Source organism: Schistocerca serialis, chromosome 9 (assembly GCF_023864345.2).
Source record: "Schistocerca serialis cubense isolate TAMUIC-IGC-003099 chromosome 9, iqSchSeri2.2, whole genome shotgun sequence".
NCBI lineage: Eukaryota > Metazoa > Arthropoda > Insecta > Orthoptera > Acrididae > Schistocerca > Schistocerca serialis.
This window is the reverse complement of record NC_064646.1, coordinates 423,531,355-423,558,029: the sequence shown is the minus strand read 5'-3', so window position 1 is coordinate 423,558,029 and position 26,675 is coordinate 423,531,355. Positions and strand designations below refer to the sequence as shown.

Here is a 26,675-nt window from a genome sequence, read left to right as displayed (position 1 = left end):
ATATATATGAGGACAAGTTGTATCAATGTGATGGGCTAAGAAAGATGAAGGACTGTTTCAAAGGTGGTCAACAGGTACTATAGGCTTCTCAGAAGAGTAACTGGCGAAGCAAAACACAGGGATTAATTGGGACACTTCAGAAACATCGGTTCGGAGGAGTGTAGAGGGCGGAGGTTTGCCTTCAAGCAATAGGAACGTGGTAGTTCTAAAAAGGGCCGTGTTGTGCGGTCGGTAGCATGACATGTGAAGAGGTAGCCGGGACATGCTAAAGAAAGGACGCAGTATGGAGACGCTCAGTCTGGGAGGTAAAATGCAGTATATCATAGTTACAGTTCGCGATTTATTACTTAAGTATGTCTTGCCTACCGAGGTATGTTTTATCAACCACTTTTCTCTGTAACAAAGGCGCAAGCACACGTTCGCGCCATTCCCATGTGGCACCCTCAGTGCTAGAAATGAAGTGTTTTCTGAGCATGAAGGAGTAGCAAGTTCTGGCTAATAGAAAAACAACCTGGATCGCTCAACATTAGTAAAATAATTTTGTGGGTTTTTGTGTCTTATATTCGCGCCACGTGTGCGCGTGCACCGTATTTTGGTGCAGTTGTTGTTACTTTCTTTGTGGCTTCATTGTACTAATGTTAAGCTTGTAGTAACTCCTCCAGAGTGTTTTATGGAAAGTTTACGTGATTCTAAGGTGATTTCGTGGATATAATGGTACAGTGCCTATGATGTTTTAAATGGCCGTTTGCGTGTTTATCACATTTACAGGCCTTTTATTTTGTTATGTTTCGTGTGCGATGTGTTATTTACCTTTATTTCAGTGTGATAATGGCCTCCAGCCACCGCCTCGTGTAATTCCATGTGGGATTTTGTTGAAATTTTCCAAGGATGTAACATGGCTTTGACCGTTCTCACAGAGCGCATCTGATCAATTGAGATTAATATTGTCTAAATTCTGTAATTAACCAGTGTCCACTATTGGGCTCGTCCCACGAGAGCAGTTGAATCCCGTGTGCTCAGACATCTCTGTGGGTAGCTTTCCAACTCTGTGCGATCGCACTTTTCCTTTAAATTATATAGTTGCGGAATTCTGCGTAGTGCTTAACTCTGTACTCGTCGATGCACGGAAAGTTTGTGCCGCAGTGTGTGGTAATTAATGTCTTTCTGCCTTCCTATAGACAATAGAAATTTCAGTACGTATCAGGACCGATAACAGTGTAGACGAATGATTCAAAAGTGTGTTCAATTATTCAATCTTAATTTGTAATAAAATTTGAGTCACGTAAAGTCTGCTACGGAATTTCAGAAAATTACTCCTAGTTTCAAAATTGGTTATTATCGAGCTCAAATTACAATTATAATAGAAATAGAAGCCCCCTAATTACTTTATTAAATAAAGCCGAATTAAATAGCCATTCCCCCTCTTGATAATCCAGTAGGAATATGAGCGCTCGGATGAATAAAGCTATAGGTTATCACTGCCATTACTTAGTGCGTTGATTCTGTATGTGTGTCACGTTATCCGTTGCATGCACCAGTGTTTCGTCGATAGTTAAAAATCAGGCAAGGCAACGACAGCATCCAGTAGGGGAGTAATATAGGTAAGAATAACAGTGACAACTAGTGAATGACCATAGAACAAGCAAGCAAGCAGCACAGGCAAGCACGCACAAAAAGATTGCCGCAAAGAATCTCTGCACCACATCTGTCTAAGCCTAGTGCAGATGCAATGGGAGTCATACAGGCAACCAGCTGCACGTTAAAAGTTCATTCAAACTTCAGAAGATGTAATAACACGTTTTACATATTATTCGAAAAGAGAGAGGAAGTCATAAGGCATAGTCATCAGTAAAATGATCCATACAAATGCTGTGACTTAGTTAACAGTAAAAATGATGCATGTAAAATCTAAGGCTACGTGTATCATACACACAAACATTAGTCTGTCGTGCGCTTTATCGCCCTCAGCTGTGAAGGAGGGGTACTTGCGGTCTTGATCAACACACAGGAAATATCTCATGAACAGCGTCCAAAATTTTGTAGGATGATTTCGGGATCACCTCCGATAAAGTAGCGTTTATTTTATTAATAACGATGCTATGTCACAGCCATCACATGTAAACGTATGACTAAACAATAAACTCTGATTATTTCACAGCATTATCATACTATTCAGTTCCGTGTTAGTGCGGGTATCGATAGTTATTACACACGCCCATCTTTACTCAGATATTTGTATATCTTCCCTGGCCGGCAGAGAGGGCATGGGCGGAAAAGGCGATCCAAGGGGCTCCGCCGCCTAGGATTAGGGGGTAGCCGCTGTTGTTATCTGGACTGTTAATATTGTTGTTTGGAAGGATTTACTAGTCTGCATTCAATCTCATATTACTAGAGCTGGTAAGCTCGTGAGAGGCTGTTGGCTGGGAGTCAGGTAGCTCACTAATTTCGAATTGTCACCAATAAGCGGAAGCGATCTGTCGTGGCAGGATATTGAACGTCGTTGCAGCAGAAGTAAAATTAATTTTATTGTTTGCTGTTGTTTTTGTAAGGCATGTAATATTCAGTTAGCCACATTTGGCATTTCTGTTTCATTGCTTATGTGCTTAATATAATGTCTCAACGCTGTATTTTGACTTCTGCGTCTTCTAGTAATCTCGCGTTTCAGCTAAGTTGTATGTAGCCTATATTTCTGATGAAAAAGTATTCCTTGCAAACTTGTAACTGAATAACAGTGCCTTCTTCAGATGATCACACCTTCTGCTTTCTTTGAATTTGCAAACAAGTTGTTAAACTGTTTTGTTATCATGGATACACATTCACAAAAAAATTTTATAAGTGTATTATTCTCTAAATAAGTCATCTTCTGCACATTCTTGCCAAATATTGATTGGTTCTTGATCGCCTTCCGCAAATTCTATTATTCCTCATAATTTTCATCAGTAATTTCGATTAAAAATTTTGTAACTGCGTTAAAATGCCTCCTGCATTTCCTGTTATCGTTCTGGAATTTTCTTCAGTAATTTTACGAAGGCTGTCTGTTGACCTTTTCATTAAAATTTTTTGTAAATGTGTGCTAAGCAATATCGAATAAAATGTTGTGCGATATTCCTGGAAAATAAATTTATCCCTGGCAGTTTTCAATCCATTTCACTCCCCTCCCCTTTATTATATTCACAGCATTGTATTGTCATATTAATACGAAGTATAATTTTGTGTTGCAGGAGTATCTCATTTCAGTGCTTTATAAATTGACCTCTATCATCATTACTGCATTTACTTATTCATGTCACATATGATACAACATTGATGGACACTTGTCAAAAGCTCGTACAATCCTACATCTCCAGACCTAATTCCTGATCCATTCGATAATTTCGTCCGACGCGTTGTGAATGTCCGTCATCGCACCTCTCTACGATCGAAGAGGACTCTCGGCAGTGGTGGATTGACTGTGAGGAGGTACCGCAATCAAAATATGCAGAAATAGCCCATCCCCAGTTGTCCATCAGATATCCGCGTGTGCCATGTAGAGTTCGAATCCGGTTAATGATCCTCCATTGACGCCTGGGAGATCGAATGTATCCGCACGGATGGGTTGTCGACTAGATGTTTGTTGACTGGAGCTACCTGCCCCCACTTGATTTTCGATGAGTGGTTGTCACTGGGAGAGAACCAACAAAGTTTTCTTCTGTGCGCCACTACGATTCCCTTGATTTCAAGCGTTGGTGTTCTACTTGTGCCATATCTTAATGAATGCGTAGCTAGGGTTCTTCTGAATGTTGTCCCAGACCTTCAGGACAGCTTCTGGTCTTCTTCGACCTGGAGGTGGGATATAACAAGAACAGGAAGCCGTGGGGTGGTTGTACTTGAAGTAAATCCAGTAATTATCCGCGTTGCTTGGTGAAGTTGCACGTCTGTCTTCCTAGTGTGAGCACTGTTGATCCAGGTCGAACAGCAGTGTTCAGCAACAATGATGGGACTGAGACTCTGCATCTTAATATTTGAGCATTAGCTTCCGATGAGATACAAGAAAGTTTTTGACGGAAGCTGTTTCTCATTTTGCCTATAGCAGGTACCTTTAGAAGATGATTTCTGTATATGCTGCAATTACACACATATACCAATAAACATATGTTTATGACGCATATGACATGCATCATCTACGACACTGTTTACAAATTAAGCCTCCCTGGAGCGGCTGGAGAATGTAGTCTTGCTCGCACTTGGTTGCTAATGATGCTCCTCGATACAGCGGTATGCTTATTTTTGCGGTCGGTTTTCTTAGGCGTTTTCTTTTATGTTGGAGTCATAAATATATTTTCACTTATACGTCATCGTTATGTCTCAAGTTATAAGTTCAGAGATTTATTACAATTGCACCGATTGTACTTTTTCGAAACAATCATGTTCTGCTCGTGTATAATGTCCTGACTTTTGTGCAAGGCTCTAGTATCAGTGCTTATTGTGACACTGTTTCGTAAATGTTAATATGATATGCTCTCTCATCTGCAGTGTAACTGCAAATATAGAGCGAAAGATGTACTGCAGTTAGTATATCAACAATAAGATTCTTGTTGGGATACTCTTTGACTGACAGATGCAACATCCCCCGTACACACTTGTACACTTGTACACGTGTTAGGTAGGTGTAGGTGAAGTTTGTGACGATGCATTGCAAGGTTTGTCTTCTCATTGTTCCTGGTTACTTGCAGTTTCTTAGTTGTGTGTTAATACTAAAGCTCTAGCAGTCATTATCAGTCCATGCATTCTGCACTGAAGGGCCAAAGAAACTGGTATAGGCATTCGTAATCAAATACACAGATAAGTAAACAGGCTGAATATGACGCTCCGGTCGGCAACGCCTATATAAGACCACAAATGTCTGTGGCGGTTGTTTGATTACTGCTGCTGCAATGGCAGGTTATAAAGATTTAAGTGTGTCTGAAAGTGGTTTTATAGTCTGCGCACGAGTGAAGGGAGGCAGCATCTCCGAGGGAGCAGTGCAGTGGGGATTTCCCGTACGACCATTTCACGACTGTACCGTGAATATCAGGAATCCGGTAAAATATCAGATCTCCGACATCGCTGTGGCCGGGAAAAAATCTTGCAAGAACGGGATCATTGACGACTGAAGAGAATCGTTCAACGTGATATAAGTGCAACCCTTCCGCAGATTGCTGCAGATTACAATGCTGGGCCATCAACAAGTGTCAGTGTGCGAACCATTCAACGAAACATCTCGTGTAACCTTGATGACTGCACAACACAAAGGTTTACGCCTCGCCTAGGCGATCTCCACCCACCTCCTCGTACCGATGTGTGGACAGTCCTGCAGGATTCATGGTGCTAATTCCCTCCAGCACTACTTCAGACATTAATCGAGTCCATGCCACGTTGTATTGCGGCACTTCTAGCGGGGGCCCTACACGATATCAAGCATGAGTACCTGTATCTTCGGCTCTTCAATGTATGTCTTACATTATGTACTCCCATCACTCCTGGAAAACTAATTTCACTTACCAAGGATGAGGTATGCGTGTAAATGATGATGATAACTGAGAAAATACTACATCCAATCCATATGCACAGACTTTATATTGTATCTTTCACTTAAACTGGTATTTCGTTACGTTTTTATGAAAAGAAACCAGGCACGACGCTAGTAGTGCGTAATCATAATTTGTAAAATACAACTTTGTTGAACAATTCTTTCTTCGTATTCATCAAGTCCACCAGGAAGAACGTCATAAAAACAAAAATTATTTCAAAGTGTAGTAATGCAGAAGACTGGAGAAGGTCAGTTGGGTGGATAGCTCGTATAACTGATGTAAATGTAAATGTCGTGTGACTAGGACCTCCCGTCGGTTAGGCCGTTCGCCGGGTGCAAGTCTTTCGATTTGACGCCACTTCGGCGACTTGCGCGTCGATGGGGATGAAATAATGATGATTAGGAAAACACAACACCCAGTCCCTAAGCGGAGAAAATCTCAGACCCAGCCGGGAATCGAACCCGGGCGCTTAGGATTGACATTCTGTCGCGTTGACGACTCAGATACCGGGGGCGGATTGTATAACTGATGAAACTATGTCAGTCGAATTGGGGAGAAAAGGAATTCGTGCTACAACTTGATATTGCGCATGCTGAGGTTTCAAGGAGTCTGAGTGAACGGCGGTTGGGAGGGGGGAATTGTAAAGAGAGACCAAGGCTTAACTATAATACATGGGTTTAAAATAGATGTAGGATGCAGTACTTATGCAGCGATTAAGGAGCTCCCACAAGAGAAGCTAACGTGGTAGAAATTAACGTGGTAGAAATTAACGTGGTACGCTGGAAGATACTATCAAATTTAGCGATATCTTTCTGTTGAGAGAAAAGTACTGAACTCTACCTGGTAGAATTTCACAAACGCCTGTCTCATTCTACGTTTTTTTTCGTTTTTCAATGAAGTGTTAAATATCGAGCAAACAATTTTACGTTCATGTGCATGCCTTGAAATAAACTGTGGTATGCATCACGTCATAAGATGGCCAAGTTCAGCGGTCTGCGCATCTGCCTCTACTAACCGCTGGTACATAATGAGGTTTAGTCTGCCTCCTGACACGTGCCGCGAATAGCAATGGACGTATCCTCCTCCAATTTGTAATGTTGTCATACTTCACTTGCAATTCAGTTTTATAGATTGCTGTCGACTGCAACACCTTTTAAACACCTTCTAAGGCATGCCAATAATGAACGTGTGTGCTGCAACACATTAGCAAATATCATCCCCTCCATGCTCCTTCTCTCTCTCTCTCTCTCTCTCTCTCTCTCTCTCTCTCTCTCTCTCTATATATATATATATATATATATATATATATATATATATATATATATATATATATATCTAGAGCCACCTTATACGCGTAGTTGATTTGTCTTCAGAAAGGCAGTGCACTACAGCGAATGTCATTATACTTTCTCACTGTTTCAGGAGAACGGTCACCATCCTGTGTCCCTCCGGTGGCAGACATCGGCTCCAGAGATGGTGAGTAGCAACACTCCAATGTTTCGTAAAATTAGATATCTCTGTCCTCCTATATCAATACAGTAAATTGTATATGATAGTAACTCCGTATAAATACTACGTATGCAGTGGATCTGTATGTCCAACGTCGTTGGTAAGGTATGGGGTTGGTAAGCAGGGCACAAGGACTGGTGGACTGTAATGCTGACCCGTTTGAGGACGTAAAAATTTATTTTCACCATGTTAATTGAAATAGAGCACTTATAATAACACAATGATTAAATAGCATTTGCAAACTACGGTGATCTAAACAGATTATTCAGTTGTATAAAATCAATGAGAATAATTCAGAAAAACTTTGAAAGAAAAACAACCTTGTGGCCCCAGCTTTAAATTAATAAAACATTACTTTACACAAATATAGCTTTAACAGAACTGCAAATCAGAGCTCACTAGTTGTGAAATTAAGTCAATTATCAGGCCTTGTGAATATGAAAAATAACAATTTGTAAAGCCTATTAGGTTTCAAAAATACTCAGATAGCGAGGTCTCATAAATACGTGAACGAACTATTAAGTTATGATAGCCTGAAAGATCTACACAGCAATCAGCACATTCTCGACGTTTGGCATTCACATCGGTCACGCGCCTGAATTCCGTGCTCAAGAGCTCAAGTGACAACAACAGGCAGGAGGTCCTGCGCACACCAATAACGGCTTCTGGGACACACAAACCCAGCATTAATACACAATTCACTAAAATACTAAAATCAACAGCCAAGCACTGGGTAGCGCGAAATACAGGGCAAGACGTTAAACGTTTGGTGTGACAACCGCAGTTACTATTAAAGCAATAGTTCACTAAATAACCTCCAATGACGAGGTCGCCACGATACCTAACTGCACAATATTTTTTTGAAGGGCATGTGAATGGTAATTCCTATTTTGACATGTTGCAAAAATGTTAATGCCGTAGTTCGAAGAAAAGGGATTCACGGATGGAGCTCTACCCGCATATTGTTATTCACATGCGTGACTTCGTTGCTGGATGATTTTGAGGTCACTGGACTGAGTGTTGTTCAGAAACATCTTCATCTACACTCAAACGGCCAGCACGAAACGCGGACTTCACTGTGGCATGGAACTACCTGTCAGGATTACTTAGGTTACATGCGGCTCAGTTTCGGCACAAAACTAAAGACGAAGTAAGCAGTAGTCAACATTTACCGTTAGCTACTTGAAATTAATGTAAGGTTGAAAATCCACTCTTGATAATTGTAATAAATAGTACTGTCGACGACGAATGTGATATTTATGAAACATTAGTTCAGGTACTTAAGGCGACGGGACAAGCACAATAAGTTGCAATAACAGGGAAATGGGATTTCAGTACTTAAAGGAAGATTAGATTATACTCTGATAATGATGGGGAATTGGAACTCTGTAGAAGGGGACGGAATAGAAGATAGAGTTACGTGAGAATACAGCCTTGGTAGTTGGAATCAGAGGGGAGAAAAACTAATCGAATTCTGCAGCAAATTTTAGTTAGTAATAGCGAATACGCTATTCAAAAGTCACAGAGGAAGAGGTACACTTTAAAAATATCAAGAGTCATGGGAAGCTTCCAGCTGGATTACACCATGGTCAACAACACAATTGGGTATTGCTTTCTAAGACCTATCCAGGAGCAGGCACAAACGCCGATCACTGTTTAGTAATGATGAAAATTAGACAGAAATGTGGTATTCAGTAGTACTGAAGAATGATAAGTTATGCTGATGAATATAGGCAGGTGGAAAGCAATAGACTGAAAAAAGGAGGAAGCTAAATGTGTTTACTCAAGAACACGAATACTGCCATACAAGTCACTTACAACAAATCGAAAAAGAAAAAATCATTCGAAGGACTAATTCAGCATATACACACATCAAAAAAAGTTTTGCACAACCCCGGTTCTCAGAAATCCTCAAGATAGACGTTGACTGTGGGTATTGTATCACAGACACCATCCCTTTGACTTTCAGAGATGTCACTAAAGCAACCCAAAGATGTAAAAAACCACGAATGAGCAGTTACTATGAGGCAGAGGGGGTCCGACAGCCGATCAATTCTAGTTATTATACCAGGAAGTAGGTACTCCGCTCCTGTTGTCTGCAGCTCAACCATGCCATAGCGGTCAATACCGCGGTTCTATCGCGTCCGCATTATTACTTTGTGCAGGAAGGGCTCTCAACAAGGAAAATGCTCAGGCGTCTCGGAGTGAACCAAAGCGATGTTGTTCGGACATGGAGGAGATACAGAGAGAACTGTCGGTGACACGCGCCACCCAAGGGCTACTACTACGATGGATGACCGCTACCTGCGGATTATGACTCGGTCGAACCCTGACAGCAACGCCACCATGTAGAGTAATGATTTTCGTGCAGCTGCAGTACATGTCACGACTTAAACTGTGCGCAATAGGCTGCATGATGCGCAACTTCACTCCCGACGTCCATGGTGAGGTCCATCTTTGCAGCCACAACACCATGCAGCGTGGTACAGATGGACCCAACAACATGCCGAATGGACCACTCAGGATTGGCATCACGTTCTCTTCACCGATGAGTGTCGCATATATCTTCAACTAGACAATCGTCAGAGACATGTTTGGAGGCAACCTGGTCGGTCTGAATGCCCTAGACACACTGTCCAGTTTGTGCAGCAAGGTGGCTGTACATTGCTGTTTTGGGGTGGCATCACCTGGGGCAGACGTAAGCCCTTGGTAGTCATGGCAGACGCCGTAACGGCTGTACGATGCCTGAATGCCATCCACCAACCGATAGTGCGACCATATCGGGAACATATTGGCCAGGCATTCGTCTTCGCGGACGACAATTCGCGCCCCCATCGTGCACATCTTGTGAATGACGTACTTCAGGATAACGACATCGCTCGACTAAAGTGGCCAGCATGTTCTCCAGACATAAACCCTATCGACCATGCCTGGGATGGGTTGAAAAGGGCTGTTTATGGACGACGTGACCCACCAACCACTCTGAGGGATCTTCGCCGAATCGCCGTTGACGTTTGGGGCAATCTGGACCAACAGTCCCTTGATGAACTTGTGGATAGTATGCCACGACGAATACAGCCACGAGGACGTGCTACTGGGTAATAGAGGTACCGGTGTGCAAAGCGATCTGGACCACCACCTCTGGTCGTACAACACGCAATGTGTGGTTTTCACGAGCAGTAAAAAGGGTGGAAATGATGTTTATATTGATTTCTATTCCAATTTTCTGTATAGGTTCCAGAACTTTCGGAACCGAGGTGATGCAAACCTTTTTTGATGTGTAGGAAAGTCATAACAACCTTCACTGAAAATCAAAGCAGTAGAGTCAACATTAGAAATTTTTCTATTATATGTTGGCGTTGGTGCAGTCTTCTATTGCTGCTATTTGAAAACCAGACATAGGTTGCAGAATGTTTCTTATTAACTTAAGAATGACGCGTTTCGCCCGAATAGGTCATCATTGGGTTACCTGAAAATATAAGAGGACGACCATAATACAATAAATCCAGCGTGGTACTATTCTGGACTACTATAAAAACAAATAAGCTTCAAAAACCGACCGAATAAAATTATCTAGAGAAACATATTGTAACTCATGGTAAAAGATCCGAAATTGCCTTATAATAAATATCTATCAAAAATGTTCAAATGTGTGTGAAATCTTATGGGACTTAACTGCTAAGATCATCAGTCCCTAAGCTTACACACTACTTAACCTAAATTATCCTAAGGACAGAAACACACACCCGCGCCCGAGGAAGGACTCCAACATCCGCCGCGACCAGCAGCATAGTCCATGACTGCAGCACCTAGACCGTTCGGGTAACCTCGCGCAGCAAATATCTGTCAAGAAGACATGATTCCGCATAAAACATACCAAAGGAAACCTATATGGAATAATTAAAAATTAATGAAATGAATCAGGCATTAGTAGATAGCGAAGGAGGAAGCGAAAAATACGAACGTACACTACAACACTGCAAGAGCCCCGACCGTATTCACACAGCACATACATATGAATGATTGGAGGTCATGCAAAATTATTGACTAGTAGTAATGACCGTTACCAAACGGCGCTGCCGTCTGGTCTACAGTGTGATACGGCGTAAAATTCAAATAGTAGCCGTTAAATTAAGAAGTATATAGAACATAATAGAGCATTTGGGAATGTACACACTGCAGGGAATTACAGATCGCCGGCGAGTGTGACCGAGCGGCTCTAGGCGCTTCAGTCTGGAACCGTGCAAATTCGAATCCTGGCTCGGGCATGGATGTGTGTGATGTCCTTAGGTTAGTTAGGTTTCAGTAGTTCTAATTTCTAGGGGACTGATGACCTCAGAAGTTAAGTCCCTTAGTGCTCAGAGCCAATTCCAGATCGAAAACTATGCACGGAGACATAGAAAACCTTATGCTCAAAAGCGGTGTAAGAGAATAAAGAAATAGAATACGTAAAACAGTAAAATAAAGATTAGGCCAGCAGTCTATGGCTTAAAGGTACCAATGCCAAAAAGATAAAATACAACTGCATATTCATGACAAGCGACCAAGGTCCTGGGAATAAAAGGCTAAAAACTAATAAGCCGTTTTAAAATCGGAAACAGGCAATCGTAGAAAATCTGATACCTGATTCTTGCTTGATAACTGATCATTCAGTATCGTATCTTTCTTAGAGTGTCAGTCTTAAACAATTTGGATCTCTTCAAGCAGAATGAACCTCTTACCTTTGGGAGCGTCGTGCAAAACCCTTAAAAGTTTCAGAGCAAAGGTGACCAGTGGCCACTGGAGTTAGGGTGCTCAGCAAAGGCGGAAATATGCTTAATCTCTCCCTCCTTAGTGAGTAAATGTCCCTGAAGTATAGTTTTAAAAGTCCATCCCATCTGGCCAAAATAATTCACATTACTCGGGCATACATGCGCCAGAGACAGCGTGTTTATCTTTCTGTGGACGACCCTTATATTTTCAGATAACCTGACGATGCCTTACATGGGCGAAATCGTTCTTAAGTTAATGAAGAACATTCTGCAACCAACGACTTTTTTTATACGTATAGAGTCAAGACTAGAGTTCAGTAGAAATTCCACTGTTAAACGCAGAGGAGAGAGCGTATCCATAAAGAAAATTCACTGTATGCTTTTAAGAAAAAGAGGCTATGTCTATTTATGCGATAGAAGGAGCAATGGAGACAAGACGGAAGACGTACTGGACCCAGTATTATAGTTTAGCAAATCTTTAGAAGTTTTGCAATGAAATAAGGCAGGAGGGACAGATAAAATTCCTTCTGAATTTTTAAGATCATTATGGGAACTGGCAACAAACGACTATTCACGTTGGTATGTAGTCTTCGGGGACTATCATCCCATACAACCCCAAAGATAGGACAGGTAGAGAAGCGCGAGACCTATTGCACAATCAGCTTCTGATGCATCCAGGATGCTGTCAAGAATCATATGCCGAAGAATGGAAAAGAAACTCGAGGAGCTCATATATGAAAATCAGTTAAGCGTTAGAAGAAAAAAAACATCAGATAAGCAATTCTGACTTCGCGGTTGATAATGGAAGGAAGACTGAAGAAAAATCAAGAGATGCTCACAGGATTTCAAGACTGGAAAAATTGTTTCATAGTGTAAAATGGTGCGAGGCGTTCGATATTCTGAGATAAACAGTGGTAAGTTATATGGAAAGACAGGTGATATACAATATGTAGGTGATATGCAATATGTGCAACAACCAGGAGGGAAACGTAAGATTGGAAGATCAAGAACAAAGTGCCCAGGTGATTAAGGAACGTAGTCTCTCTTCAGTACTGTTCAATCTATACATCAAAGAAGCAATGACGGAATAAAAGAAAGACTCGGGTGGGATCAAAATTCGAGATGCTGAAGAACAAGTCATAAGATTCACAAGTGACATTGCTACCCTCAATGAAAGTGAGGAAAACACGACCTGTCGTATGGAATCTCGCTCTAACGAGCACAAGCTATGGACAGAGAGTAAACTGGTTCTTGTGCAGCCTTAATGGATCCAAGCCCATACACTGAGGTGGGAAAGCGATATGCGAATATGCAGGTAGTGATAGTATAAACGGGCAGCACAACGGTGGAACTGTCATTTTCACTCGGGTAATCCATGTGAAAAGGCTTCCGACATCATTATGGACGCAAGACGGGAATTAACAAACTTTGAACGGGGCATGGTAGTTGGAGCTAGAAGCATGGGACATTTCATTTCTGAGTTCATTAAGGAAACCAGGATTCCGTGGTACATAGTGTCAAGAGCGTACCGAGAATACCAAATTTCAGACGTTACCTCTCACCATGGACAACGTCAAGGCCGAAAGCCTTCAATTACACAAGATGCGACGTGGTCGCGAATTGAACAGTGACCCGAAAGAGAATACATTTCCTTTACTTCACGTCTGTGGTCATAGATTTTTATGTCATTGGACTACAGGTTTCGGTCTATAATGACCATCTTCAGAGCTGTTTTATAGAAAATGCTTTTATAAAACAGATCTGAAGATGGTCATCGTAATCGCCAGTCTGATGACAAACATTTGTGACCATTCACGTGAAGGAAATTTATGCCTTCAATTACGAGCGAGAGGAGCGGCGTTTGTAGAGCTGTCAGTGCTAACAAACAAGGAACACTGTGCGAAATAACCGCAGACATCAATGTGGGACGTACATTTCTTCTTCTGTCACATCAGATGAATCTTTCCCCTCATAGAGGCTTTCAATGTTCTCTTTGCACCTCTCCACTCTCTCCTCTGAATTTAACAGTGGGATTCCCGTTGCACCCTTATCGTTACCACCCCTGATTTTAATGCCACCGAAGTTTATTTTTACTTATCTGTATGCTGAGTCAACACTTGCGACAGTCATTACTGTTTCGATTTCTTCACATTTTTCATGCAGGCATTTCGTCTTACTCCCTGCACTTATTTAGTTCCTCAGCGACTTGTAGTTTTGTATTCCTGAATTTCCTTGAACATTTCTGTATCTCCTTCTTTCGCCTACCAACTGAAGTATTTCTTCTGTTACCCATAGTTTCATCGCAATTACCATCTTTACACCTATGTTTTCCTTTCCAACTTCTGTGATATAACTTTTTAGAGATGTCCATTCCTCTTCAACTGTAGTGTCTACTGAGCTATTCCTTTCTGTAGTGTCTATCGCCTTAGATAACTTCAAGCGCATACCGTCGTGGCCGGCCATTGTGGCCGCACGGCTCTAGGCGCTTCGGTCTTGAACCGCGCGACCGCTACGGTCGCAGGTTTGAATCCTGCCTCCGGCATGGATGTGTGTGATGTCCTTAGGTTACTTAGGTTTAAGTAGTTCTTAGTTCTAGGGGACTGATGACCTCAGATGTTAAGTCCCATAGTGCTCAGAGCCATTTGAACTATTTTTGTACCGTCGTGATATTTGGTTTGCGGGGGGCTCAACTGTGCGGTCATTAGGACCCGTACAAAGTCCCAATTTATACACAGTCCATTTTCTTTTCACAATCCAATCTAGTCACTCTCACAAATGATGATGATGATGATTATGAAATGAGAACACAAACCCCCAGTTCGCGGGCAGAGAAAATTCCCAGCCCGCCCGGGAATCGAACTAGTGATCCCGTGATCCAGAGGCAGCAACGCTAGCCCCTAGACCACTAGATGCGGACAAGAGTATATCGCCGTCTTTTAGTACTTCCGTATCCCACTTCATTGAGCATTGATTCTTCCTGAATAATCTCTTAAACATCAGCTTATTGTTCATTACTTCATGTAATCTGATACCTTTCCTCGTCCCCTGGCCTTTACCAGGTATAACTCCTCCTCTTGCGATTCTTGAACAGAGATTCGCTATTGTTAACTGGGATTTATTACAGAACTCAGTCTTCCTCCTCTATTATTCTTTGTCCCAAGCGCGTATTCTTCTGTAACCTTTCCGTCTGCTCCTTCCCCTGCAACGGAGTTTCAGCCCCCTATGACTGTTAGATTTTCATCTACCTTTACGTACTGTTTTACCCTTTCAGTATCCCCACATACTTTCTCTATCTCTCCAACCTGTAACGTCGTCATGTACACATGAACTACCGTTGTCGGTGTTGGTTTGCTGTCGATTCTGATAAGAACAACCCTATCATTGACTTGTTCACAGTAACACACTCATTGCCCTACCTTCCTATTCGTAACGAATCCTACTCGCTGTATACGGTTTTCTGCTGCTTTTGATATTACATTATATTCATCTGACCAAAAATCCTTGTCTTCTTTCCATTTCAGTTCACTGCCCCCAGATATATCTATATCGCGACTTAAAATTTCCCTTTTCATATTTTCTAGCATCCCTACCACATTCAAGCTTCTGAAATTCCACGCCCCGACTAAAAGAACGTTATCCTTTCGGTGATTATTCAATCATTTTCTCATGGTCACCTCCCCCTTGGTAGTCTTCTGCCGGAGATCCGAATGTGGGACTATTCTGCAATCTTGTGCCAATGAAGAGATCACCATGACACTATTTCAATTACTGACCACTGTCCTGTAGATACACGTTACATTTCTTTGGTGCAGTGGTTCCCAATGCCTTCTGTGTCCTCATGCCGTTGATCATTGCTACTTGTTCCACTTTTAGGGCGTTTCCCACCCGAAGGATCTTCCGCCCTCTATGACAAGGTCGTTGGCAGAATGAGGATTTTCTCCTCCGATTGCGAAAACATTTTGTTGGCACCGACCTGCATAGGGAGAAATGATCATCATGATAAAATAAGAAAAATCAGCGCTCGCACAGAAAAATTTAAGTGCTCGTTTTTCCCACGTGCCGTTCGAGAGTGGAACGGTAGAGAAGGTGGTTCATTGAACCCTCTGCCAGGCACTTTATTGTGAATAGCAGAGTAAGGAAATCGTTTCTGAAGAAGAGAAATTTGTTAACATCAAGTATAGATTTGTCAGGAAGTCGTTTCTGAAAGTATTTGTATGGAGTGTAGCCATGTATGGAAGTGAAACATGGACGATAACCAGTTTGGACAAGAAGAGAATAGAAGCTTTCGAAATGTGGTGCTACAGAAGAATGCTGAAAATAAGGTGGGTAGATCACGTAACTAATGAGGAGGAATTGAATAGGATTGGGGAGAAGAGAAGTTTGTGGCACAACTTGACTAGAAGAAGGGATCGGTTGGTAGGACATGTTTTGAGGCATCAAGGGATCACAAATTTAGCATTGGAGGATAGCGTAGAGGGTAAAAATCGTAGAGGGAGACCAAGAGATCAATACACTAAGCAAATTCAGAAGGATGTAGGTTGCAATAGGTACTGTGAGATGAAGAAGCTTGCACAGGATAGAGTAGCATGGAGAGCTGCATCAAACCAGTCTCAGGACTGAAGACCACAACAACAACAACAGCAGAGTAACCACGTAGATGTAGATGTTATCGTTATGCCGGAAGTCTTCGTCCGCCAATGCTGATTATTAATCAAAATTTAATCGGTGACAGGTTTCGAACCTGGGAAGATGACCGTTTCGATTACTAATAAAAGACGCTACCCGTAGACCATGGGTTGGAATCTACTACAATGTAAAACCGTGGCCTTAACAGATGAATCCCGCTTTCAGAAGGTAAGAGCTAATGGTAGATTTCGAGTGCCGAAGTCCCCACGAAGACATGGACCCAGCAGGTTGTCAACAAGATAGTGTGCAAGCTGATGGTGGCTCCATAATGGTGTTGGCTGTGTTGACAAGAAATGGACTGAATACTCTGGTCGAACTGAACTGGTCACTCACTGGAAACGGTTATGTTGGTTGGAGACCATTTGCAACCATTCATGGACTTCATGTTACACAACAACAGTGGAATAGTCATGGATGACAAAGCGCCTTGTCACCGGACCATAACTGTTTGCGATCGGTTTCGAGAACATTCCGGACAATTCGAGCGCATGATTTGGTCACCCATGTCATCCGACATGAATGCATCGAACATCTAAGGGACATAATCGAGAGCACAAAATCCTGAACCGGCAACACATTCGCAATTGTGGATGGCTACAGAGGAGACATGGCTCAATATTTCTCCAGCGGACTTCCAACAACTTGTTGTCCATGCTATGTCGAGTTGCTGCACTACGCTGGCCATAGTAAGGTCCGACCGATAGCAGGAGGCATACCATGATGCCACATCAGCGTATAAGTAGGCTGTGAATTACATTCCATGATGGACAAAGAATTACTGGAACATGGGCTTCATCATTTCGTTTTAAGAGTACTTGCTCTGCGTGTAATTTATTTGTTCTCGTACTATTCTCTGGTGTGTCACGCGAGTAACTATTAATTCTAAGTCCACTACACCCGCTATCCGCGAAAAATACTCCACTAATATTCCCATTTTAAGCGATGAAAGGATGCGCATTGAGAAAAAAACGATGAAAAGAAATTTTTTGAACCAACGCCGTCATTAGCGGAGGAGTGCGTTTGGGATAGTTACTGCAGCGAAATTGCTCGAGCATGGCGCAGAAAACACAATCTGCAGAACCACTGTTGTCCGGTTCATTAGAGTAAATTCGCTGAAGAGCTCGAATCCAGGTTTTAACGAGCGAGGAATGGGCTGTTTGGTGAATGGCGTAGGTCACTCAACGTTCCATCAGACTGTGCCACAGCTCTCCATTTCACCGCTAAAAAATTGCAGTGCAGCCCAGCCCAGCGGTATTTCTTGCGGTTCCGTCATAGACCAAAAAATTCGTACAAAATAAGGGATTTGATTTTCGACGCAATGTCCTGGGTAAAATATCGATGGATGTATCGTCGCTATGGCTGCGGATATGTTCGCGAAATACTCATCAGTAGATTTGTATCGAAAATGTTCTGGTGCTCTAATAGCGTGCATTCAGTATTACACCAGCGGAAAGCTCCTATCGGAGCACAAAAAAAGCGGAAAAACATAATTTGTAAGATTCTGGCTGGAAAGTGGTGTACCATCTACCTCATTCTACTTTCGTCAATATCTTTAAAAATTTTCCGAAATATTTTGGCATGAGAAACTTATTTGCCCTGTTTTTAACATGCAACTCACCACGTCCACAAGCTGCCCTAACTATGACTGGCTCATAGCCGCTAGTCCGTCGCTGTAATTCGTTCATACCAATCCATTCCCACCAGCACATTCTCCCTCACTGATTCAGCCCAACTAATTGTCATTACTTCCATGTGTGTGTGTCTCCGTCTTACAGCCAAAGTCCTCATTTTGTCCCACTCTTATGTTTCCTCTCACTTTACAGAAGCTCTCCTGCGAACCTGCCAGAGAGGTTCTGCAGGAGAGTTTCTGTAAAGTTTGGAAGGTAGGAGACGAGGTACTGGCAGAAGTAAAGCTGTGAGTACCGGGCGTGAGTCGTGCTTCGGTAGCTCAGTTGGTAGAGCACTTGCCCGCGAAAGGCAAAGGTCCCGAGTTCGAGTCTCGGTCGGGCACACAGTTTTAATCTGCCAGGAAGCTTCTTAAGAACTAGCCTATTTGCTCCATTTGCCTAAACAGGGGGATATGTGTGATATAATTTGAGCCTGCACTGTAGAATACTGATAGTGAGACGTGCCTTCTGTTTCGTGTACGAATGGCCTCTAGACCAAGGAGTACCCTAAACATAGACCCCAGCTTCCTATAACTAATAGAATCAGAGGTATGATCCCCGGAATAATCCAGTTTTCATGCGCAGCGTTTTGGAACATACCAAGTAGCGCATGCAGTCATACGTGTACGAACAGCCACCAGCTGCGTATAACGCACAGTAGGGAAGGGAACAAGGGTAGTAGTGGGGGCTCTCTTGTCGACGGGAAAGCGCGGTAGGTGAATTCCACAGCTGGAGCCCTTACACGAACGCCTGTTCCGGAGAACTTCTAAGCTACAGCAAGCGAGTTCGTAAACGATCGTCTTAATAGGTTATGCCAGGACGAGCAACTATTCGACAATCAACAATTTCTTACTAAAAACACAGTAAGTTATAGGATTACGCTGAAATCTCAATAGCAGCAGAGATATATTTTCGCCAGACTTGTTAAACCTTTATTCTTTCTGTGATTCCCATGTTAAAATTAGATTATTTTGCCAAAATACGACGAGGGTTCACACAATTTCTCCACATAAACATGCTAATGTAGTTTCAACTGCGGCAGAATAACAACAGTCTATTATTAAACAAACTACAGCCCGCAGCTCGTGGTCGTGCGGTAGCGTTCTCGCTCCCGCGCCCGGGTTCCCGGGTTCGATTCCCGGCGGGGTCAGGGATTTTCTGTGCCTCGTGATGACTGGGTGTTGTGTGCTGTCCTTAGGTTAGTTAGGTTTAAGTAGTTCTAAGTTCTAGGGGACTGATGACCATAGATGTTAAGTCCCATAGTGCTCAGAGCCATTAAACAAACTACTGAGGGCAGGTCAGGTAAGTAGCTTTTGAAAAGCTCATGCATGGTATAAAAATAAACGTATGACTACTTCACGTATGTTATTACAAAATCGGGTGAGCCTGATATCTATGGAGCTTAAAACAATTACTTTACATCATTTCGTTATAAAAATAACTATTGTCTCGTATGTAGCAGATGATAAGAAAATTTCGCTTATTAAGTACTAGCGACAAAAAAAGAAGTTCAAATGGCTCTCAGCACTATGCGACTTAACTTCTGAGGTCATCAGTCACCTAGAACTTAGAACTAATTAAACCTAACTAACCTAAGGACATCACACACATCCATGTCCGAGGCAGGATTCGAACCTGCGACCGTAGCGGTCGCTCGGCTCCAGACTGCAGCGCCTAGAACTGCACGGCCACTCCGGCCGGCACTAGCGACACGTCCCGGGTTCGCACGGGTCGCGTTAAACGTCCACGACAAGACGACTTGAGTGGCGTGTCGTGTTTCTCTTGCGGGTCACGAATTAAGTTATTCAGAGAACAACGTTAAGTAAGTGAATATCATCAGTTTCATATAATTTACGCGATGTAAGCAGCGCGCGACAGGAAAACGGTACGGAGACGTGAATGTAGTTTGTTCCATACTAAATTAGCGTCAGGAGTGACATCTATTGACAATGATGGGGACCTACAGTGATTTAAGTTCCATGTTTACAACCAATGTTAATATTGTATGCAGATCACGAATTTATGTGTGTGTGTGAGTGATTCGAAATGTATCTGAGGCTGGCTGAGGTGGCACCAATAAAAGAAAAATTAAAAAAAAAAACATGTATGATGTACTTGTTTAGTTCGTGTTACAGCACAGTTCTTGTGAAGCTTAGTACACACTGTGAAGCACTGTTGAAACTCATTGCTGCAATTCTATGACGTGCCACACAAAGAACCTATGTTTTATTCAAGGAGTGAAGAAAGCTGAAAACTCGGTCGTCTCCTGTGTTGCTGAAAAGACGTATTGCATGTAAACGACGTGAAGTTGCTGAAGTAATTTTTCAGAACTTTTACGTGAAGCATAAAAAATAAAACATCACATATTTTGGATTCGCATGTTTGTATGCTACACAGTTGTTCTCAAACGATTGTAGGGAATCTATTGTTTAAAATTATTTGCTCATTTCAAATTGTATGTCTCACATCGCATGGTGAAGTGATTATCTTTTCGTTGTTCCCCATATTTATTAGAATGCTCGGAAGTTGCTGGAAGCTTCAGTTATCACAGTCGTAATTATCTGTTTCCGCCATGAGAAGACGGAGAGATCAGATTCACATTGTTTTGGGAGGTTAGGAGACGCACTTTGTTTTCCAGTTACCAGAAGTTTTTGAAAGGTTGGATACAATTCTTTTCTGCTATCATTATTTACAATTTATCAAAAAAATGGTTCAAATGGCTCTGAGCACTATGGGACTTAACATCTGTGGTCATCAGTCCCCTAGAACTTAGAACTACTTAAAGCTAACTAACCTAAGGACATCACACATATCCATGCCCGAGGCAGGATTCGAACCTGCGACCGTAGCAGTCGCCCGGTTCCGGACTGAGCGCCTAGAACCGCGAGACCACCGCGGCCGGCTACAATTTATCATATTGTTTCTGTTGCGCTATTTAGTAACAGAATAAATCTACAGTTGTCTATTTTGATCGATTATTTCCGAAAATGGCGTTTTATAGAAATGCTGGAAATAAGACATACACTGTTCCACATTACAATCCCTTTTCTGTGTGATAAGTGTCACCGTCCCAAGAAGCAGGTTATGGTCTGAAAAAGCGAATGCGACATAAATGGCACCCTGAAGATATTGTTCAAGCAATAATGGCTGTCACGCGGTTCCAGACCGAGGCGACTAGAAACGCTCGGCCACTACGGCCGGCTATGTATTATCTGGACATAAATATTGTACATAAATAATTGTATTTCGGTTTTATTCAGCATGTTTTATGGCCATTGGCTAACAACGATATTACGCTGGAAACAATGGGTGGAGCTTCCTCTGTTTAAGCTACGTAAACTGCATGTCACGCAGCAGTGGTTACATGCCTCTTAGAGTGGCGCCTGGTTGTCGTCAGTTTCAGCAGACACCCATGGGTATTACACTGTCTCTTTCAAGTATTTGTTGATGTACCCTGTTTCTTTTTGTGTTTTTAGTTTCCCCTAAGTACGTGCACGTTACTCACTTTACTCATTTAGCAATTTAATAGTGACTACCAGAACAGTGGTCGTAACTGGTCAGCAGTAAATGAAGAAACATCTTTATGCACTTGGGACTGCTTCATTATAAACAAAAACTTTTAGTCTTGTTTGTCAAAATCGTAATAACCGTAAGGATTTCTCACTCTCTCTCTCTCTCTCTCACCTCTCCCTCACGCACACACACACACACGCACACACACACACACACACACACACACACACACACACACAGTTCAAAAATGGCTCCGAGCATTATGGGACTTAACATCTGAGGTCATCAGTCCCCTAGAACTTAAAACTACTTAAACCTAAGGACATCACACACATCCATGCCTGAGGCAGGATTCGAACCTGCGACCGTAGCGGTCGCCCGGTTCCAGGCTGAAGCGCCTAGAACCGCTCGGAGACACCGGCCGGTACACACAGTTCGCCACAGCATAACTGCAGTACTTCTTTGTCAAGATTGTGGTGGTTAAATGCCCTTTCGAATAACGTATTGTAATAAAGCATTCTCAAACTTTTTACGAAAATACACTACTGGCCATTAAAATTGCTACACCAAAAAGAATTGAAGATGATAAACGGGTATTCATTGGACAAATATATTATACTAGAACTGACATGTGATTACATTTTCACGCAGTTTGGGTGTATAGATCCTGAGAAATCAGTACCCAGAACAACCACGTAATAACGGCCTTGATACACCTGGGCATTGAGTCAAACAGAGCTTGGATGGCGTGTACAGGTACAGCTGCCCAAGCAGCTTCGACACGATACCACAGTTGATCAAGAGTAGTGACTGGCGTATTGTGACGAGCCAGTAGCTCGGCCACTATTGATCAGACGTTTTCAATTCGTGTGAGATCCGGAGAATGTGCTGGCCAGGGCAGCAGTCGAACATTTTCTCTATCCAGAAAGGGCTGTACAGGACCTGCAACATGCGGTCGTGCATCATCCTGCCGAAATGTGAGGTTTGGCAGGGATCGAATGAAGGGTATAGCCACGAGTCATAACACATCTGGAATGTAACGTCCACTGCTCAAAGTGCCGTCAATGCGAACAAGAGGTGACCGAGACGTGTAACCAATGGCACCCCTTACCATCACGCCGGGTGATACGGCAGTATGGCGATGACGAATACACGCTTCCAATGTGCGTTGACCGCGATGTCGCCGAACACTGATGCGACCATCATGATGCTGTAAACAGAACCTGGATCCTTCCGAAACAATGTTTTTCCATTCGTGCACCCAGGTTCGTCGTTGAGTACACCATCGCAGGCGCGTCTGTGATGCAGCGTCAAGGGTAACCGCAGCCATGGTCTCCGAGCTGATAGTCCATGCTGCTGCAAACGTCGTGGAACTGTTCGTGCAGATGGTTTTTGTCTTGAAAACATCCCCATCTGTTGACTCAGGGATCGAGACGTGGCTGCACGATCCGTTACAGCCATCCTGATAAGATGCATGTCATCTTCAGTGCTAGTGATACGAGGCTATAGGGATCCAGCACGGCGTTCCGTATTACCCTCCTGAACCCACCGACTCCATATTCTGCTAACAATCATTGAATCTCGACCAACGCGACCAGCAATGTCGCGATACGATAAACCGCAATCGCGATAGGCTACAATCCGACCTTTATCAAAGTCGGAAACGTGATGGTACGCATTTCTCCTCCTTACACGATGCATCACATCAACGTTTCACCAGGCAAAGCCGGTCAACTGCTGTTTGTGTACGAGAAATCGGTTGGAAACTTTGCTCATGTCAGCATGTTGTAGGTGTCGCCACCGACGCCAACCTTGTTTGAATGCTCTGAAAAGCTAATCATTTGCTTATCATAGCGTCTTCTTCCTGTCGGTTAAATTTCGCGTCTGTAGCACATCATCTTCGTGGTGTAGCAATTTTAATGGCCAGTAGTGTATATTGATTTCGTTGTGACACATTTGTCACGAAAGGATCATTTCTATTCACCTTGTTGAATTGTTTGTAATAAAAAACTTACACAATTTCAGTAAGCATGAAGACGTATATATGTCTCCATGCAACGTTTCTTAACAAGTGTGCCAAATTTAGTTACATTGCCTTTATAAGGTTTTTTCAAAGCATTGCAACTTCATAAACGTCACCACTTAATCTGTCACGATGTGACTCTTGGACGTCGACATTGTGTAGGAGCAGCCTGAATCTGACGCCGTGAGACCCACGGCCGAGCACGCCCCTCTCGCTGTCCGCTGCCGCTCCCTGGTGGTCCCACTCTTCACGAGTGGGCAGCTCCCAGCCTCAGGCACTCTGCCAGACCAGCCCCGTGGACCGGAGGGAAAGCGCCCCTCCACCTCGCCGCTCCGCCCAGCCTTCGTTTCCATATCGGATTTCTGTTCTGCGATGCGGAAATTGCCCCTGGATAGGCTGCCAGCTGAGATGCTGCCATCCTTCCCTCGCGGTTTGGACCCCCGGGCTGTTAGCACCAATCCCCTCCGTCTTTGTTCTCTCTGCCCTCATTGTCAGTCCAGCGCTACCGTCGACAAACTTTTCAGGCCGCACCGCTTCGTATGCCGTGGAGAACACCTCTTTCTTCCTTTCCCATTTCAATCATGGTAGTGCGGCGCAGGAAACTTAGGCAGTTGTAAGTAGGGTTGTCGGCGTAATGTTGTATCTTCGCAAGACGCACAACGCACTGTTATCTGTGGAGGGCACCACATGCTAGGCAGTAGCAGCGTGGCAGCTCACTCACAGTTTGCGCCATCGCCTCCAAATGGCACTTATATTAAGATCTACTTTGTGCTTCTGCGCCGGCCGAAGTGGCCAAGCGGTTCTAAGCGCTCCAGTCTGGCACCGCGTGACCGCTACGGCCGCAGGTTCGAATCCTGCCTTGGGCATTGATGTGTGTGATGTCCTTAGGTTAGTTAGGTTTAAGTAGTTCTAAGTTCTAGGGGACTGATGACCTCAGAAGTGAAAAGTCCCATAGTGCTCAGAGTCATTTGAACCTTTTTTTTTTTTTTTTTTTTTTGTGCTTCTGCTCCAAGACATTCCGCAGCCCATGCATTCCCAACAGACGGAGAGCACTGAAACACGGAACTGTGTGATGCATACGCAAATGGTTCATAGAATTACATTTATACAGGTGTGAGTCGTTTTGCGATCGCACGGGAACACTTTTTTTTTTTTTTGCATTTGTTCTTTGTTGATCGTTGTGTTTTGTCGTGTGGACGTCACATGATATCCGTTCAAGTTCGTTTGTTGATCCTTCCACTCAGTTTTTTTATTACACAGGCCAACTGAATCTCTAATCGAACACGCTGAGCTACCGTGCCGGCATACTCGTTCAGTTCTCATCAGTGATAGTCAGATCCTCACTTCTTGATAGACTGAAGTTAAACCATTTAAACGGCAATTTATACAGAACTTCAAACGGATTAGTTAGCTATCATTTACTGAGTGAGTCGTGCTTCGGTAGCTCAGGTGGTAGAGCACTTGCCCGCGAAAGGCAAAGGTCCCGAGTTCGAGTCTCTGTCGGGCACACAGTTTTAATCTGCCAGGAAGTTTCATATCAGCGCACACTCCGCTGCAGAGTGAAAATCTCATTTCGGAAACATCCCCCAGGCTGTAGCTAAGCCGTGTCTCCGCTATATCCTTTCTTTCAGGAGTGCCAGTTCTGTAAGGTTCGCGGGAGAGCTTCTGTAAAATTTGGAAGGTAGGAGACGGAATACTGGCAGAAGTAAAGCTGTGACTACCGGGCGTGAGTCGTGCTTCGGTAGTTTAGATGGTAGAGCACTTGCCCGCGAAAGGCAAAGGTCCCGAGTTCGAGTCTCGGTCGGGCTCACAGTTTTAATCTGCCATGAAGTTTCATCATTTACTGTGTTTGCTTACGAGGGAAACTCCCCATCACCCGCTCCCTTCTCCCTCCCCCAAATTTAGTGGTAAAATGGCCCAGTGGATAGCCCATCAAAAACCATGAAACAGGAAGAAGTCTTGATTGAATCCGATTACAGTACACACAGATAGTATAAGACATTTGATAAACCATAACAGACTACCATCACTGTGATATCCTGGATGGAATACTTACGCTCGACAAAATCACTAATCTTGTTCTGATTCCAGCACAATCTCAAAATGATATGTATGGGATGCGTGATATAAGTGCTATGTTTGACAACAGCATCACAGTCAGAGGGTTAATTACAGAGACAAGCACAACCTATGAAAGGAGCAATGATTGTCACGCTACTGTTTATTGGACATTCTTCACACATGTAAAATGGCCCATATCTCAAGCAGCATTTTCTTGCAGACATATATTTTTCTTTCTAGCCACGACCTGTACAGATAAGGGATACTTCTTTAATTTTCCAAACACTCTGTATAATCAAAATAAAAGATATGGTACATCAGTTTAAAAGTAATAATAAAATTGTGACTCACTAATTACGTAATTCATTCTGTAGTTAAGGTACTATCTATAAATTAAATAAGATAGTCACTTGAAACCTTTATACCTTAACTACTTACTTAACAATTCTATTTTGGAGTATGACTGTCTAAACATCATTGAAGAGAGAAACACTCCAAAAAATTGAAGTTAAACGACTTTGTTGTATGTCCAATCCAAGATGGTTTTTAAGACTTTAAGGTAATGCAAGGATCTAGCCATAAATAAGTCATTTGCATTTACACTCATGAAACCAGCTATAGAAACCAGTGTCTAAATCTATTCAGAAGATTGTTCGATTGCGTACGTGGGCTAAACGGACGAAGAAATTTGATTACACTGATTCGTGCCTGGTCTCCCATTGGTCAAGTGCGAAATGTATTGAGAAGTATTGGGCAGCTTTTCAGGACTATCGGAAGAAACTGAACTGTGAAAAAGAAAGTAAAACAGGAACAGTGAACAGTCCAGGCTCGAGATGTGCAGCATCGAGCGAATTCGAATAGAAATGGCGTCGTGGTTGTGTGGTCACGTGTTGGACTGCAAAGCGGGAGATCTGTG

The 26,675-nt window shown here is 43.0% G+C and overlaps 1 protein-coding gene across 1 annotated transcript in view; it reads left to right on the top strand.

Annotated features, from left to right (window-relative positions):
- LOC126418619 (calcium/calmodulin-dependent protein kinase kinase 1) overlaps positions 1–26,675 on the top strand; it is a 1,500,745-nt gene that overhangs the window by 567,577 nt on the left and 906,493 nt on the right. The window contains exon 2 of the mRNA XM_050085460.1: positions 6,972–7,025. Within this exon, the coding sequence (XP_049941417.1) occupies positions 6,972–7,025 (54 nt within the window). The remainder of the gene's footprint in view (positions 1–6,971; positions 7,026–26,675) is intronic.